General features: G+C 41.2%; 1 protein-coding gene across 1 annotated transcript in view; it reads left to right on the top strand.

The window, feature by feature from the left end:
- LOC137906699 (gamma-adducin-like) overlaps positions 1 to 18,707 on the top strand; it is a 31,288-nt gene continuing 12,581 nt past the window's right edge. The window contains exons 1-2 of the mRNA XM_068750986.1: positions 1 to 97; positions 16,732 to 16,976. Of these exons, the coding sequence (XP_068607087.1) occupies positions 16,782 to 16,976 (195 nt within the window). The 5' untranslated portion in view covers positions 1 to 97; positions 16,732 to 16,781. The remainder of the gene's footprint in view (positions 98 to 16,731; positions 16,977 to 18,707) is intronic.

Genomic DNA, 18,707 nt, shown 5'->3' with positions numbered 1-18,707 from the left:
GAGCCTGTGTTGACGGCCGGAGAGGAGCGAGCTGACTCCGTCGTGAGCGACCCAGCGTCAATGAAAGTGAACGGATCGGTCGTCCTTGAGCCAAACGGTACGGGTACGGGTACGGGTACGGGTACGCGTGCGTCGCCGCAGGATCCGCTGATCCTCTCAAGGTATTTGGGGGTTTATTTGATGCACACGTTGAAGTATTCTGTTCGGACACGTCTCCTTTCATGATAAGCCGCCGATATAACCAGAAATCTTCAAAGTCTTTTGCGCAGGTATTTATTTATTTATTTTAACTTTAATTAATAACATGGTGTCCGGCTGCGTGTTCTCGATGTTATTTAGTCTTTATGTCTTTTATAGCGTGCTACAATCAGAATAGTCAGTTCTTGTTATTGTGTATTAATTTGACTGGCATTATTCACCAGCTGTTTGCAGGAATCAGGCTGAGCAACAATAACATTTGAAGGGTTTTCCAAATTGAACTGCAATTGCAATTACAAGCAGCTTTTTGTCATGAACTGAATTATTTTTAATAATTTAATATGTGTAATATGGCTTTTACAAACAGCTGATAAATAGTGGTTCGCTGTTATTACTGATATAACTTGAAGTTGCACGAATTTGTGTTCAGCTGTGATATTTTAGTGAAACTGCCCCTTTGCTCAAAGACACTTTTTTTTCTCAGATCATATTTCATAAGAAACATAAATTGAGAATAAACACGATCGAAAATAAAAGGTTGTAAAAAGCATTTTTGCTGCACCTTTGTGTGTGTGTGTTAGAGAGTCTGAACCAATTGAAAATGCACATTGCTCCAGTGAATTTTGAACCCGTCTAGAGGACAGATGAATTCATCATTACCTCACATTGCTCTGTCCAGGACTTATAAAAGACACGTGGCCCGACTCTCCCTGCACACTCCATACCAATGGAGTGTCCAGTTGCCAGTAATTTTTTTTTTGTTAGAGAATGTGTCTGTTTGTACTACATACGTACTTCATTTTATTAACTTGGATGTTGTTGTCGCTTTTGGGTTTCGACTTCATCTGCAGTTCGTTGGGCTTGTTTGAGCATGGAAATTAGGCTTGGGTCAGGGTTCTCAGAGTTGGATGGATTATACACCGTGCCTGAACTCTTGAGCTTTTATGTAAATGTCTGTTACACCTAATGAAATTAGATGAAAATTTATGTAAATATAATCATACAGTACAGTGCAGTATTATTATTGTTGTAGTAGTATTTGGATTTTGCTTCCTGCATAAATAGCCAAGTATCACGGACTGGAATAATCAAGCTGGTGGAACCCAGAATGCAGAGACCGAGGCAAAAAGATTCAAACAGCTTTACTTAAATATACTCAGGAATATAGAGACTGACGGGAGTCGGAAACATGCAGCAAAAATACACAAAAGTAACTGAAGCTCGGACTGGCTGAGGTCCTAGAAAAACGACAACAAAACAATACAGCCAAACAAAATTCTATAAAGACTAAATACTACACAGCAAGCATGTGCTGGAGAAAACGAAAATCAAAAACGCTGCCAAACAAGAAAGTACACGAAGCAAATCTTACAGTCGCGAAGAGCCGGCAAAACGCACATATAACACAATAGCTACAGAGTAATACGAGTTGCCAACAGGACACAAAGGCATAATCTGGCGCCGGAGGGTCAGCAGGGTCGAAAGAGCAGACGGTAATGAGCTCGAAATGAATGGCAGGTGTGTCTCAAGGTGTTCTGATGACTCCCGCGGCCACGCCCACACTGCAAAAACAAAGAGGAAGAAGAAGAGCAAACTGAACTGGAGACCACAACACCAACAAATCTTGGTCTCTCTCTCTCTCTCTCTCTCTCTCTCTCGCTGAGAATTTAGTGAAATTTAACGTATGCTTTTAACGCATCCTAAAAGTGTGCAAGCAGGTTTTTTAGTAGATTTATATCATTCTGGTTTGCTGATCTACAACTACAGTGTTAATTTTTATTTCTCTCCCTCCTCTGACTGAAGGAGTCATGCAACGCTAAACACTCTCTTGTTTCAACCTGCTGTGAATCCACAGTGAGGGTCCCGTTTGATGTGATGCACATGTGGGCTCAGTGTTTAGACTCAGAGTTGTTTGTTTGCCGCAGCCAGCAGTTTAGAATAACTTTACCATTCACTTGTGGGTGGACGAATTACTGCAAGCGTCTGACCAGATGTGGACTGACTTCTGTTCAACTATGGAAAGTGTGTCCTTCCTTGTGTGCATGCGTGCACCATCGCCATGGTTGCACCTGCGTGTGTGTGTGTGTGTATGCATGGTGATATTTAAATGTGACTATTTTGCATTGTGTTCATAATGGTTGTGTTTACGCAAGCTTCTTTCAGTTTGTTTGCGAGGGCGCTGTGTCTGGCAGTGTCTCGGCCTGCGCTGGGTGTTCCCATCTAGCAAGAATGCTTTTGCAATGATATTTGAATGCCGTAACCATGGAAATAAGGTCACTCTCCGACCATGGGAGAGGCAGAGGGGCCAATTTTGGGCCAAATGAGCTTGGCACAGACAGAGACTCTTTTGATCTCGGCAGTCTTTGCCACATTATTATGTCTCTAAGGGCTAGACAGAGACCAGAAAAGCCTGACATGAGGGCTGCTAATTCCTATCGGAGTTTGTATCCTCTCCCTGTGTCTGCATTGGTTTTCTCTGGGTGTCCGGTTTCTTCTTACTGCCAAAAACATGCAATTTATGTGAATTGATCACTCCAAATTGTCCATGAATTCTGTTAGATCTATAAACCCGTATTCAATTCTCAATCTTACATGTTGATTTAATTGTCAATGATTAACAAAATCTTGCTATTGTCAGCTGGGAATGGCAAAGACATGGCGTGCTGTTCTGCCTGGGTGTGTTGCCAGTGCTGAGAGTGATGGAACCTCCCCCGACAGGTTAATTTAATTAAAATACTTCAATAAGTGACTGTGATGGTTCACATTTTCTGACATAGAAGAATTCTTGGCATATACAGTGTTTGTAATTTGGACCAATGTGAATTCATGTGGGTGCGTTCGTGCATGTGTGTCTGTGTGTGTCCGGCCACGTGAGGCGCTTCTGTGGATGCCTTCATTAGTGTTGACCCCTTTATTCTAGATTAACTGTCACTCTGATGGAGATGGAAAGGTCAATCCACATATGAATTGTTATGTGTACTAAATCTAATTGTTCCAACTCTCCTTTTTTTCTTCTATTCCTTCGCTGGTTTATTATCCCACGATAAAAGTCTCACAGTTCATTTTTTAAAATCCATTATCTATTCCCACAAATGTAATACTGTATACCCATCTTGAGCCTCTACTCCTGCCATGACATTCTACTCAAGACAATGTGCATTTTTCTCCTTGCCTCTCATACATTTGGGTCAGTAAGAGGTTAATAAAAATGACAGATAATATGATTTAAAATAAATAGATATTATCAAATTCAGTGACAGAGTTTTGTACATTAACTAAAAAAGTAAAATGGCCAAATGTTGGATCTTAGACTCAAGAGAGCATGCGATGTGATGGTTTGTTTTGCTTTGATCTACTGTTTAATCCATAATTCAGATTTAAAAAGATGCACTGATTATTAACACTGAGAAAAGACTGAGAATTTCACATATGCTTTGTAGGATCCTGACAGATAAGCATTTGTCGTCGCCCCCCCCCCCCCATCCCCGACTTTAGGAATACTCTTTTGTTTTTGTAATTCTGCTCACATTCAGAAGTTTTATTGTATGGCAGAATTTGTGTCCTTAAGTCTTGTTTTATCAATTGTACAGTCCTTTTTTCAGTTCTACACTCATAATCTAGATTTGCAATGATCTATTCAATTCAATTCGATTTCTATTGGAAAATGAATAAGTGAATACATCTGTGTGTGTGTGTGTGGGGGGGGGGGGGTTTCTTCCAGCAATCATGCTTTGTTGCCTCACTAACCAAACATCTACATTTACAACATCATCTTCCACTGGGGTGTAGCAGGCACACCCATCCCTTGGTTCCTGTTTGTACACACACACACACATCATGGTATTATCACATCACATACCCGGTGTCCTTAGCGTAACATGAGATATTTACACAGAAGGATGGTACACAGTGCTGTGCTGTATATATAAATACTTAAATACAGTGGAACCACGATTCATGAATTTAATCCGTTCTTTGACTTATTGCTAAGATAAAACAATAATTGTACATTGAAATCGAAACACTGTGATAAACCTCCAGATAGGTTAAAAATCTACGAGGAGCTCACAGACTACTGTTAACCAGCCTCATGTTGCATGTGTACATTTTTAGAATGTTGACTGAGTTGGCCATAGCGACAGGCTGTATTTAAAGTTCAGTTTATCACTAGTAAAGTTATGCTGATGGAGACTTGAGCTGGGTGTGGTGATACTGGATCTGTAGAACTATCTTGGTGCTCATCCAAAAGATGCATCTATGCCTCTTCCTGCCGAATTGCAGATTGTCTGATCAAGATCTACGTCCTTGTTTATATTTCTTCCCTTGTTCTGTGCTAATAAGAACTCGCATCCTTGTGAATACCATCCATCCATCCATCCATCCATCTTCATGTCGACACGACAATCGCAATCGTCTGCACACTCAAGCGTAATGATTTACACTACGTGTTAAAATGTTACTACTACTACTATACTTTCTGCTTATCCTATGAGGGCGAACCTAAATTAGTATTTAAGAACATTTAGTGTGCTCCATTTCTTGTGAGGTGTTAAATATAATAAAATACAGCATTTTTTGCCTCTTAATATTCTCTGCGTGCCAACATTAATGCCCTCGTGAGCCAGCCATGTCACACGTGTCTTAGGTTGCAGGCGCCTGCTCTACATCGTATAGTGTGTCTTCACGTTTTGTTGACTTTCCTGTGCAAACCCCCTTTTACATTTGTTTGAATTCTCTTGCCATTTTATTAAAACTGTAAAAGACTGCAGTTTGACAGCCTGTTCCTGAATTTGTTTGTTCATATACAGTAGCTATAGTGGAAATGTTCGGTAAGTGTGCATAGCAGATGGATTTTATATTTTAAAGCGGATTGTCATGACAAAGAGCCTCTTGTCCTTATTATTGTCCAATGAGTAATTTCTCCCGGACATACACAGATGCAATATTTCCACTGAGGATGTATCTGGTTTGAGTCCGGGACAGACACTCTTTCCAGATGTGTGTGTGGTGTCATGTCAAATGTGCTGGACTCCAGTCGCTGAATGGGAAGTATGAGAAGGTTGTATTTCCTTTAACTCGGCACAGGAAATCGCTGGCCAGGACCCATCTTCTGTTTTGTTCCTCTATGGTCACAAATGGGTGAGAAGTCAGAAATACACAACATGTAGCAGAAGGCCATGTGATAGAATGTCTCTGTGCTGTAAGGGGGGGGCTATGGGCTAGTTACACAGCGTATTTTAAGATCAACTGTTAGGCATAACTTACACAAGTGATGTTATCATGTTATGGACGAAGTAGTCGCATGTAGCACGTCCTACAAATGATGTCATCAGTTTTTTTTCCTGGTTGTTTGGTTTTAAAAAAAGTGTTTCATGACATCTGGGAAATGACAACTAAGTGGTAAAAAAAAAATCAAATGGCAACATGTCTTGTGGTGTGCGTTTTACTTTATTCTCGAGTCAAGAATGTCCCCAACATGATCAAAGAAGGACCATTCCTTACTCATCAGTCCTGACCACCATAGAGTGATAATGCATTTGCACAGAATGCAATCCATTTTTTTCATAGAATGATAGAATGCAAAGCTAGGAATATATGTAAATTTATATATATAATTTATTTCAGTTTTGAGTTCATTTATGTGTTTTTTTTATACTTTGTTGCATAAATATTTTTTCTAGATTACATACTAGAACAGCTACAGTTTGAATTTGTAGGGAAGACATTGACCAGGGATATCATTACGTCCATCACTTCCCTGTGATTAGTAATCCTTCTGAAGTATCCGCAAACATTTACCCTGGATATTGTTAATGTTCAGGTGTTCTGATGCAGGTTTATGACAGGGTCAGATGTTATCTCATTACCTAATATTCATCCACGGTTCATCACTTTATTGCACTGAATGTTTTCAGTACAATAAAACACAATGTATTTAGATTTGACAGATTTTTTTCATGTTATTTTGGGTCTGTCCCAATATTCCCAGTGGTGTTTTGGAAGGCATAAGCAGGACCCTTCAGCAATAACAGCAATCATATGCCATCAAAAGCACTCCTGCAGTGAAACATGCACCCTGTTATTTACACAGTTGGTGTTTGTTCAGACGACATAGACTATCAAGGGCAGACTGAGTCCCTCGGGCCATCTGCCTCTGTGTGGCTATCAGCACTAGAAAGGCACATCCCTCTCTCAGTAATGGAAACTGCTTGCCAGTACAAAAATCCATGCATGTCACACACGAGTCCTTCCCAGGGTGCCGTATTTCCCTATGCTGCTCTCTCTGCGTTGAAGGGAGGCATGATTTTAATGTCTGGGTTGTCAGTGAATGTTTGGGTTAAAAAAAAAAAACGTCTTTAGACGTCAATGGCACTCAAAGAGTTAACAGTTAAATCAGTTGAGGAATCGTGGACAGATAATGAATGTCTGTTTTTTTCTTTCCCCTCATACAACCTAATTCAATTATTCAAGGTCCAATCATCACACATGCAAAGCTGACTTCAGTGTAGAGACTTCTGGGCAAACTCGCAGGAGGGAAGAGGTTCTGAACGATGCATATTTTAAGTGCAGGTTACAGGCCATGATCCAAAAACATAATGCATCTGTAGGCATCCAGTGAAAGAGATGGTTTTTATATAAAGTGGAACAAACCAAGCACCATAAATCACAAAGAGGCCATTTATACACCTCGCCTAGATAGACGTGCCTAGCCTTAGCATGAGAAGTACGTATTAGGAGGCTATTTTTGTTAATCACATGCAAGTTTATAGATTTGTTAGGAACGGAAAAGTGCCAAAATTGTAATTCAAGGAGATGAATCATAAATAAATGAAGCTGTCACCATCTCTGCTTTCCAAAGATGGGCTCAGTTGATAAAAGACGGAAAATGATTAGAATTTAGAAAAGTTTGCACTCTTGATTGACCTGTTGGAACGCATACACTACCAGATTTGTGGTAAACATATGTATTGAAATTCATCAGACAACGTCCTCCCAAAGAACAAAGCATGCTATTTGTAGCCAAAGACTATTTTAATTAGAATCAAAAAGGGTGTTTCCCTGATAAATATCAGCTGTTTCCTCAGTGACTCATCAGAAACAGAACAATTGTACATACAATTTGGAGACAAATGTATCTTTTTTTATTAGAATCAGAAAGGGTGTTTCCCTGATAAATGTCAGCTGTTTGGGGTTCCTTAGTGACTCATCAGAAGGATTTATTACCTCCAACCAAGGCGAGGCGGAGGTTATGCAATCGCCGGCGCTTGTCTGTCTGTCCATCCGCCCGTCTGTTAGCAAGATGGTTCATAAAGGTCTGGACGGATCTGGATGACATTTTCAGGAAATGTTGGGAATGTGACCATTTTGGTGGCAATCCAGAAGAGATGCTGGATTCTGGATCACTTTGAAATATTTGTTAACATTGCAGTCAATGGAGCTTGAAAATTTGTTCCTTAATATCTCGGTTGATTATTGACCAATGTTTATGGAATTTGACACAGTCATGTAGGGTGGGGGCCTCTACCTCACCACAGAATTTCATCTGGATCCATCCCACAGAATCCGGGTAAGGCAGATCAACATTGAAAACACCATTTACGGATTCAAAAATCTGTGATCTCCGATTCACTTTTACGTTTCATGGTTTGTCTATGAAGATACAAAGAACAATTTATACCCATTTGATGATGATCCAGATCACCATGTGGACGGTGTAAATCCAGTTATGAGGGGAATGAGCTGCTCGGCAGAGGTCTGTGCTCTCTGAGTGCGTTTCTAGTTTTGTGTGTGTGTGTTTTTATCAGTGCCAGATAAGGAAGTTTTTGGTTTTGGGCTTGCTCTATGTTTAACATGATTTGTTGGTATGTTAGGAGTTCAGCTCGTGTCGCAGTGATCACAGATCTGTGGCTTTATGGGTGCCTGCCTGCCAAAGTTTTGTGGTTAAGTTTGGTCTCTTGGCCATGTAATGATGTGTTTGTAATAACCTCAGTAAAATGCAGACTGAGGGATTTTAACACAGAGAGAGAACTGCTGGGCTGTGGGGCTTTTGTGTGCCACAAACAACTCCACTTTTTCTTGGAGACTTGGAAAAGTTGAATTGCGTACACATATACACACCCTTTTGCTCTCATTCTCTCTCTCTCTCACTCACACACACACACACACACATACACACCCGTGTACAGTTCTACCCTGCACAAATGGGCTGATTTATTATAACCCACTCATGACAGTAAGTAGAAAAACTACTTGCAGTGAATGGAGGACGAGGAGATGGGAGTGTTGGGACTGTTACATATCAGCCATCTACCGCTGAAGTATGGCATGACCTGATATTGGTCAAGTCAGCCTTAAAGGGAATATTTATTCAAAATGCTTGTTGCCTATGCCAAGGCGGAGGTTATGTAATCGCCGGCGTTTGTTAGCAAAATAACTCAAAACGTTCTGCACGGATCTGAGTGAAATTTTCAGGAAATGTTGGGAATGTTACCAGGAACAGATTATATTTTAATCAATATTATTAATATTTAATATTATTAAATTACGGTAAGATATCCTGGATTATGGATCACTTTTTTTTTTTTTCAGAAGTCTGTATGAAACTGGTAGCCCTTCGCATTAATCAGTACCCAGGAAGTGACCCCTGAATGCACCGAACGCAGGCACCATCTTCCTCCCACCCCTTAAAGGTTGTTAAAAGTTACAACCAGCAATCCCGCAAAAACAATTTAGAAGTGCATCCTTTTTTCACCCATGGAGCCTGCCAGGCCTCCACACATTTCACTTACCGGTAGGTACGTGCTATTGTTAGACCAGGTATCCAGCCCTCGCTGTGCTGCAGGAGGCCAAGGGGCAAGGTTTATTCTTGGACAGGTATGCACAGACTGTAAGAGCTGGAGAGAAACCCTAAGAGGGAATGTGATGCTGATTGGAGGTCATCAAACACTGCAGGTCTTTGCAGACGAGAGTTTTGTGCAAATATTAGCCATCAGCTGTCAATTCCAAAATATTAATCACTGCACTGGGTTCCTTTTTATTCCATCCATCCATCCATTATCTCCCGCTCCTCCACTTCGCGGGTCACGGGAGTTGCTGGAGCCTATCCCGGACGCGACGTGGTACACCCCGGACGCGTCGCCAGCACATCGTGGGTGCTTTTATTCCATTGAAGATTCAACACAGATTTAATTAGTTTGTAATGTTGCATATTCACTCCTTTCAACCCTGATGAGGGACTGATCAGGGTTGCAGTCAACAGAATGAGCATGAACTGCCTGCTATGGCCAGATGCTGGAGAAGAATTCTGCAATTCACCCCTCTGGATTCACGTTGCATTTTGTGCAAATTGCTGCAGAAAAAGCCGCCAACTCCTTACCAGTATCTATTGATGAAATACTCTGATATCTATTATTTAATAATACAAAAAAGTATTCTAAAAGACTTCACAAACTCTATTCTATGTTACAAGCTCTAATGTTATAATATTCTTGGCAGCAGTGACCAGGATTAACGAAATTGTTGCTGTGAATGATTCTTAACATCAGCTGATTTTGAAAGACTGATGGGCGGAAAAGTCTGTGAAGGTTTTTTTCTTCAAAAGGCATTGAGGCACCTCATTGTGAAAGGACTCTGCTTCTCTGTGTGAATATAAATTAGGTTGACCCTCACCCCCCCGCCCCCCTCTTCAAAGCCCCACAACTATCATCCTCTGCAGCTTGTGCGGTGGATTGCTTGTGTTTCCTGCCGGTGTTGGTCCTCTCAGGACGGTCCCAGATTCAGCTGAGCCACTCGTTCTTCAGATTGAAATGGGGGGGAAAAAAGGGGGAAGAGGCTGTGTAGAACGACAGTGAAGGAAAGAGGGCAGCTGGTGTAAGTTTTACCCTGCATTCAGCTGAGAGAGAGAGAGCGAGAGAGCTGCAGTGCAGGTGGATTACAGCTGTCTGAAGAGGAAAACTTAACAGCAGGTTTGTAATGGAGATGCTTTTACAATGAATTGTTGCGCAGTGTCGCTGTTTGTTTGTTCTCTCTATCCTTAAATGGATGCTGACAGTACAAAATATTATACGAAATGACCTTGCGTGTTCATGTTTTCTCTCACACAAGTTAAGGTCACATGAAACACTTTTGAGCAAAGAAAAGACTCTGCTTTTGTTTCTTCGTGTTCAGTGAAATAGCCGAGACCCTCTTCTCTCCTTTCGGATGTGTCCTGTGTACAAAGGAGAGGAGTAGGATCGAGAGCTGTGAATGGACTCCAAATGTGCTGTCAGCATACTGAGGAAGACGAGTTGCTGCCTCTCAAATGTCTGCATGCTTTAGTGGGCTGGTGGCAGGGGCTACGTTCATGCGCTTGTTGTTTGTACAAAGGCCTGGGTTTTATGCATTATTATTATTATTATTATTAATAGATGAGATTTGACCCATTGTAATCATTTGTTTCTTAATCAATATTGTATTTAAAATTTAGAATTTGTATTGTTCAACCGTTTCTTGTAAACCTAACTTGGCCCATGAGTGGAAAATCAGAGCGATAAAGTCAAGTGCTGTGGGTGGTATCTCTCTGCTATTTCAGAGAAATGATAAGGAGCCATTAGGAGCAGATTTTTCTATTTCTGGCTGTTGCATTGTCTGCGTTTCTATGAAGGGCCTCCATTCATCATTGGGTATGGTTGCTCTTTAGTCATGTTGTTTGTTTTTCAGCCTTGAATTATCATTTTACAGTGGCTTCATTTCAATCTCAGGTATTGCTTGAGGCATTTTGCATGATTGAGGTTAAGGAGCAGTGATGTGTGCAGTCGGAATGAGAGGAGTGTTTAGTGCAGAGGTGGGAGTGCACCAGGGATCAGCTCTGAGCCCCTTTTTGTTTGCCATGGTGATGGATAGACTAACGGTCGAGGTGAGACAGGAACTGATGTTTGCATTCACACTGTGGTCTGCAGTGAGAGCAGGGAGCAGGTAGAGGAGAATTTAGAAAAGCGGAGGCCTGCTCTAGAAAAGAGAGGAATGAAGGTGAGTAATAGCAAATTAATGTGATTAGTTAGCAAGTTCATGGACTTTGCTGTCTTGAAAAAAGCTATCAGAGCAAATTTTACAGATCAAGAAAGAAAGAAATCCAGAGGAGCACAGTCATTTAAATGTTTAAACACAAACACTGAATTGCATTGAATTAATTACAGACTGTTTTGCACAAGGGGAATTCCAGTCAGAGGTTTCTTCAATTCCCAAAACATTCAAATGCCAGTGATCTTTTCATCGTAGATGTGTGAATGACTTTGAGAACTCATAAAACTCCATAAGCAGCCTTTATGTTGATAGAATCCGAATGTTAATTGCTGATTGGAGTGTTTCCTCTTCTGTTTTGGGAGCTCCATGGTTAATGAAGTAGCCTTTTGTGCACACTGGTTGTATATGAGATACTGGTGGGAAAACAGTGTTTGTTTCAAAATGCCTTTGCCTTCGTAGGAACTTGTTTTAAAGTGAGTTTCTTATGAATTGAGAATAATTTTTGCAATATAAATACAGGTTAACCCAAGGATTCAAACATTTCTGCTGTGTTTGATGCATTTGTATTTAATGTCTGCTTGGAATAATGCAAAAAGTCAAGCTTTTGCAGCTACAGAACTACTTTTTATGTCCCTTACTCTTGACTTCATCTCCACTCTCACTTTCTTTTATGTCTGTTTTTGCTCCCTCCCTGTTTTCTGCTGGGGTGGGGTCACCATTTGCGCTGTGTTTGCTTGAAGTTGCCTTGGAAACTCGTGTGAGTGTGTGTCCGTGTGATTGGACCCCTGCTTGTATTCACGATGCAGTGTGTGTGTGTGTGTGTGTGTGTTTTTGTGATGAACTACAGTTCTGCCTTGTGTGTAATGATCTCATCCAGAAACAGACCTTGACATATTGAATCCGTCTGTTTCCTTGATTGTGTAATGGATAAGTTACAAACGCACACACATACACACACACACACACCCACACACACACCAGATGTCTGGCAAAAACCCCTTCAGCGCTTTGATCACAGCGCTCTGTGTTAATCAGCTAACAAATCCATTTGACAAAAGGCACAATGTGATTGCTCAATAATGTCATTATATATTGTGCATAACCTTACAATTAGATTTGTTTGAATGGAGTTCTGTATCTTTTCTGCCTGTTTAGAAATGGGGAAAAGGCTCATGAACGGACCATGACCCCTCATACAATGTGCCTCTTCATCAATAGTACATGCTGTATTTCATTTCTTCATGTTATTACAAAACCACCCCGAGGTCCGCTTTCTTATCAGCTGCGGTTCAACACTTGAAGTTCCTCAGCTGTTTTTATCGGTAATGTGAAAACACTTGGAAAATAGCGCTGCTTTCTATATGTTCTACATCAGAGGCCCCCAACCACCGGTCCGTGAGGCATTTGGAGGTTGGGGACCGCTGCTCTACCTTATTATTTATTTCTGTCACATCTATTTTACACAAAAGCATAAGCATACACAGTTTCTAAACACACGATTGATCACATTGATCGGCCTTTTTAGCGTCTGCATGAGACTTCCTCAGTTCCTCTCTGGGCTTTCTCTAGATCTACAAAGACACTCCTTCTGGCCTTCCTTTTGCCTGAATGCCAAAAGTAGATATACTTCCTTTACTTTATGTTACGGCAGAGAAAATTTGATTTGATTTTCAAAGTTTTTGTTTAGTTTAGTTTTAGTTTTAGTTTTATGTTTTTGGCTGGTTTTCAGCGTCATCGAATGAGTTTGAGTTGTTGTCTGTTTGCACAATGGAAGTTTCATTTTATGACGGTGGCATGCTGAAGCAAACCAGTGGCATGCTTTAACAAGACAGTTAAAAATTAACCTGACTAAGGGAGAGGGTGTGTAATTCACATATCAGATTCTTACGCTATGCCGGGAAGTAGCCCGTACTGGATACTACTAGACGCGTACCTAGAGGTGATTATTTATTTAGGTTAATGTCAAATTCAGGTATTTACATACAGTTCACTCCTCATCACATTTGCACACCACATACATATCTACATTCTTTTATTTCAGTTGAGCTGAAGTATTACTTCAATAACCAGAAAATATTACTCATGGTGATTTGGCTGAGAGGATGTTGACATATTGCTGGCTGGCTGGATTATTATTGTCATTTTTTGTATTTTTTTTACACACATGATGCGGAATTATGTTTCTTCTCCAAACTGCAGATTCAGGTTTGCCCCCTGACATTTAGCTTTAACTAAATTCATGCAAAGGTTTGAAAAGAGCACCACTCCCGAGTGAAAACGTGTTACTCATCCCCAAGCTGATGGAACGTTTGGTAAAGTTCCCTTTAGTCCACATCACATCTGGAGTTTCACAACAAAATGATGTTGCAACATTCCCCAAAACCAATGAATAAGATGGAAAGTTGTTAAGGAGAGTGATGTTTTGTTTTGATGGTGTCCTAAAATATACAGTTGCGTTGGGCTTAAGCCTTGCTAAGCTAATACAATAAATAGAACTACCGCTGCTCACCCTGACTTCTGGCTACATGAATTATTATTATTATTTTGGTTCATCGTAGAGCCGGATCGTTGAGATGTTAAAAATCAGATTGCGTTTACCCGGAGGGTTTTACTTGTGCTACGCAGGTTCGCCATTTTATTAATGTCACTCTCAGACTCATAAACTCATAAACATTGAACTTCAGTGCAGGAGGCAGGAGGCAGGAGGTAGGAGGTAGGAGGCAGCAGGCAGTGTGAATCATGGACGTAGAAAGAGAGCAAGAGAGTGCAGACAAGAAGGAAGGATGATTAGCGTGTGTCAACCTAAACTCTGATTGGTCTAGAAGTCTGCATGTGTGTATTTGCCTGAATTTGCGTGTGAGTGTATGTGTGTGTGTGTGTGCGCGTCCAGCCAGTGGGCGGGAGGGGGATTAAGGCTGCATCACGTGGTCCCGTTAGCTTCTTTGCCACACAAACACACGCCCTCATTTGCAGAGTGCCAATACACACGTACATACGACACACACACACACACACACACAGCTGTTGATACTTCTTTCCTGTGAATACCAAGGCAACCGAGAAGCAGAGCCCACAGGAATCTGGGAGAATCCATTGTCTGCAGGCAGTTACGCCCGAGAGCATTTATATGGGAAAACGTGGATGACAAGTGAACCGACTGGTTTCTCGATCACCGCTTGGCCCTGACTTTTTTTTCATTCATCCACTTTTTGTTTCTCTTCGGTCTTTCCGGGCTTCTCTCTGATACTCAGTGGTGGAGCAACAGAGGAAAACGGAGCAATGCGTTTCGCCTCAGACGAATATTACTGTCTGTTCTCTCCCTTTCGCTGACAAACCAGGAAATACAAGGTTGGTTGCATCTGGCTTCTACTTTAATTCTTTATTTTCTTGTGTCATCACACCCGGTTGCTCAGTTGGACATTGGTCCCGCATGTACTATATGTATTATGGCTCTTTAAATACATTCCTTTTTCTTACAAGAATTCCTCTTTTGCTTATGCATGTCCACCTGCTCCCAAATAACGAGTCCAGCAATCCCTGTCCCTCAAACTAACGTCAGACTTTTAGGGGAACCCCACGTTGGCGTGCTTGCTTGGGGCCCTGGCATGCATGCATGCACTATGCACACACTTTACAGCACAGTGAGTTTGAGCTCCGGTTAAGATTATCTGTCTGTTATCTCTCGGGTGCGCAACAACAGAGGCTGGAACAATGAGGGAAGACATAACTTTGTATTTTAAGGTCATTGCAGGGAGAATTGTCCAGCTTTCTTTTCTTGACTATGACTCATACACGAGTCAGTCATTTAGATGAAGTTTGACCTGCATTAAGTGCTGCACATGAACCAGATGGTACTCTGAAATAGCGTTGCACAAAAATCCAGCAACCCAGAATACAACTAGCTGCAACCATGTGTCAGTTACAGACAAAAACAAAATCCCAACTCCTGTCATGTCAGTGGTTTCAGTGCAAAATAGCATCGTAAAATCTCACAGTAATGCAGCTGGGAAACCTGTAAGATGCAAAATATTAAGATCACGCGGTAAGTTTCGCCCTTTCATGCAGCCGTTCTGAGACACGCCTACTTATCTGTGTGTGTTTGTGAGTTGCACTCACAGAGTCAACATTGCATGTCACTTGAATGCAGATTTGCTTGTGCACATGTGCAGTGACCGTATCGTTTACAGTGCGTATGGTTATAATTAGCCAACGTTACTGGTTCTTTCCTGGTATTGTTGCCTTCGGGGTCGAAACACGACCCAAACCGGAGGTGTGTGTATTTTTAATGTCGGCAACTTCAAGCAGGCACACTAAGGTTTTTTCCAGTCAATGAGAAGTGATGATGATGAATATATTTATTAGATAGAATGTTAGAGAAGTACGAGTACAGTCAGACAGTAGCATGTATTACAGTATAAGTACAGTCAAACACCCTGTCTAAGAGGAGCATTTCAAAAAAGCCCTTGCGATTACTCCATAGATGCAAAGATTTGGGGCAGATTTATGTATAGTTTAAAAAAAAACGTACTAAAATCTTTTATCTAAAGGTGTAATTCATTTTTATTTTTGTCTCAGTCGTTAAAAACAAAAGTCTCCATATCTAACCACATTATATAACAAACCAAAAACGTAATTGTAATAATGAGTAATAATAACTAAATAAAATAAACAATAATATAAAACATATAGACTATTTGGACAACATTCCCAATGATGAAGCGGCTGAACTTGTTGGCGAGGGAGGGAGGAGCTGCTGGGATTGGAGCGAGCGGTTGCGGCCACCCTGCCTTGGGCTGCGGTTGCAATCTAGTGGCCTTGTATAAACACAGCCTGCCTCGCCTATCTGCTGCAGATTAATGGTGCTCAAACTAGGGATCCAATCACGCGATCCGAAATCGGGCCCGATCACGTGCTTGCAGACTCGATCGGAATCGGACATTACCTCCCGATCAGGACTCATATATATATGGATACTTTTATTACTGTTTATTACATCTGGAGTGACGCTGTGGCACAGAGTGAGCCCTCTCTACTCCAATAGAAAGGCGGCATGACCTTGCGCTTGAGGTGCTGCTCATTTTATTTTAAATATTCTTATTTAATATTTCCTGTCTGCGATGAACTGGCGGCTTGTCCAGGGTGTGCCCCGCCTCTCGCCCATTGACTGCTGGGATAGGCTCCAGCTTGGCCCGCGACCCGATAACGGACAAAAGTGGTTGGAAAATTAATTAATTAATATTTCCTGTTGCAATAGTCCAACAGAAGGATGCTTAGATTGCACCTTTTTCAGGGTAGAAAACACGGACTCAGGTACGTATGTTGACCCAAATATAAGTATCTTGAGCGCAGCCTGTCTCACATTGGGGTATTTTTCCATTGGTACACTTTGGAACTCGATGGTCCCTTTTCTTTAAGCAGGCTTCCTCTGAAATGCGCAAACACAGACACATAAAAAAGGAAATGTTCCCCACCGTCCCTACAGAGGACGTGCGCACTGACTTTTCGGTCTCTCTCTCGTCCTCTTCTCCTCAGGTGAGTGTCCGAGCACTTGCCATTGAGCCAACCAGTGAGTTGAAGCAAACATGAGTGTGGGCAGCCATCAAGGGGTGGTAACAACGCCTCCTCCGCCCAGCAGAGGCACTAAGGAGTGCTACTTTGACCGGGCCGAAGTCAACAATCCAGAGTACGCGAGGGCCAGGAACATGTCACCGGATCTTCGGCAGGACTTCAATGTTTTGGAGCAGAAGAAACGTGTAACACAGATCTTACAAAGTCCCGTAAGTAGAAGAAAGGATCTTATCTGAAGAATATTAATTTGTACTTACATAGAGTAGTACCTCAAAGAGATATGATGACATACTGGAGAATGTTGAGAATGTCTCTGAACAGAGGACACCATCGATCAGCCACCTATAAGCATTGACCTCCATCCCATCAAAATTTGTAATTAATCAAAGCAGCCTCGGGTACATGTCGTGAGAAGCACATAGTGGTTGCATGAGTGTGCAAAGATTCAACGTTTGCATACAATATTTATATGAAAGGCGTCGGCATGTGGATCTCAGCATGAGGGGTGAGGGAGAGGTTAGGTCAGGGCGAAGATCAAAACATTTATGTCCCATGAGAGACAAAGCATGGCCTCAAGGTTTGTTGAGGAGACAGGGAATGTTTAGCAAACAATAATTCAGAGAACATTTTGTGCACGATAACGTGGAACATTAAATTGTGTCAAAGGACACCAATATAATTCATACAAGTAAAGACAAATACTTTAAAGTTAAATTCTGCCACCACACTTACTGCTCACTTTCTTTGGTCCCATTACTTATTATCAAGAATATTCACTGATACAGCCAAAATCACACATTTATACTCGCGTCAAATGGAGTCAAAATTGAAAGAGTATATGAAACTAAATACTTGGGAGTAATTTTACATCATACGTTCAGTTAGAAGCCACATATTGAATAGTATATATGTTGTCGAAAACTATTGGGATTATTTATAAGATAAGCACTTTTTGTTTTGTATAATGCTTTGCCAGCTGAATGCATACAGCTCAGCTGATTGTAACTGAAATAAACCATTAATTCAAAAAAGTCTTAAAATACAGTATAAAGGTACTGTCTTAAGATCATGAGGAGTTAAAGGTTTAGTGTTACATGCTCTCCTCCCCTGCAGCAGTGTTGTGTCATTTAACATTGTTGTGATTTTGTTTGAACTGTTGTACGGTGATTGATTTAGATGTAAAGAACAGAATAAGATAAGATAAGATACTCCGATACGCTATATAACGTAAAACAGACAGGTGTGCATGTTGGATCGACCTCCGCCAAGCAGCTCATTGCCCTCATAACTGGATTTACACCGTCCACATGGTGATCTGGATCATCTTCAAAAGGTTCTAAATTGTTCTTGATATCTTTATACACCAACCATGAAAAGTAGAAGTGAATCTGAGTTTATGTGTACTTTTAACTGATTTTATTTTTTATCCATAAATGGGGTTTTCAATGTTGACATTTATTTAAAAAGCCTCCATTATATCTGGAATCATCCAGATGTTTTGTATCCAGACTAGGATCCAGATCGCTCTCAAATACTGTTATAACTGATTGACAAACAAACACCGTCAAGAACATAACCTCCTTGGCGGAAGGAAATGTACTGAATTTTGTCAGTGGGTTCAACAGCTGATTGTAGGGCATAAGGATTAGCCCCTCCCCCATTCTCTCTCTGAGTCACACCAGCAGCCAATCCTCACACAGACTGCAAACTGCCCACACAGTCAGGAAGCCTATCCTGACCAGGCTTCATAGAATGCTTAAAGGGTGATTCAGATTGACAGCCGAGGGAAATGTCTAATCTGTGATTAACATTTATTCCCACTCTTCTTGCTGTTCTCAATAGGCCTTATTTGCTAATACATGTGTAGACATATTCTTACTCTACGCACAAGTTCCGTGTATATGCAAAATCCTACCCTCAAGCGTATGTCAGCGAAGCAG

This window comes from Brachionichthys hirsutus, chromosome 17, assembly GCF_040956055.1.
Source record: "Brachionichthys hirsutus isolate HB-005 chromosome 17, CSIRO-AGI_Bhir_v1, whole genome shotgun sequence".
Classification (NCBI taxonomy): Eukaryota; Metazoa; Chordata; class Actinopteri; order Lophiiformes; family Brachionichthyidae; genus Brachionichthys; species Brachionichthys hirsutus.
The sequence above is the reverse complement of the archived record's forward strand: the minus strand, read 5'-3'. Positions and strand labels throughout refer to the sequence as shown.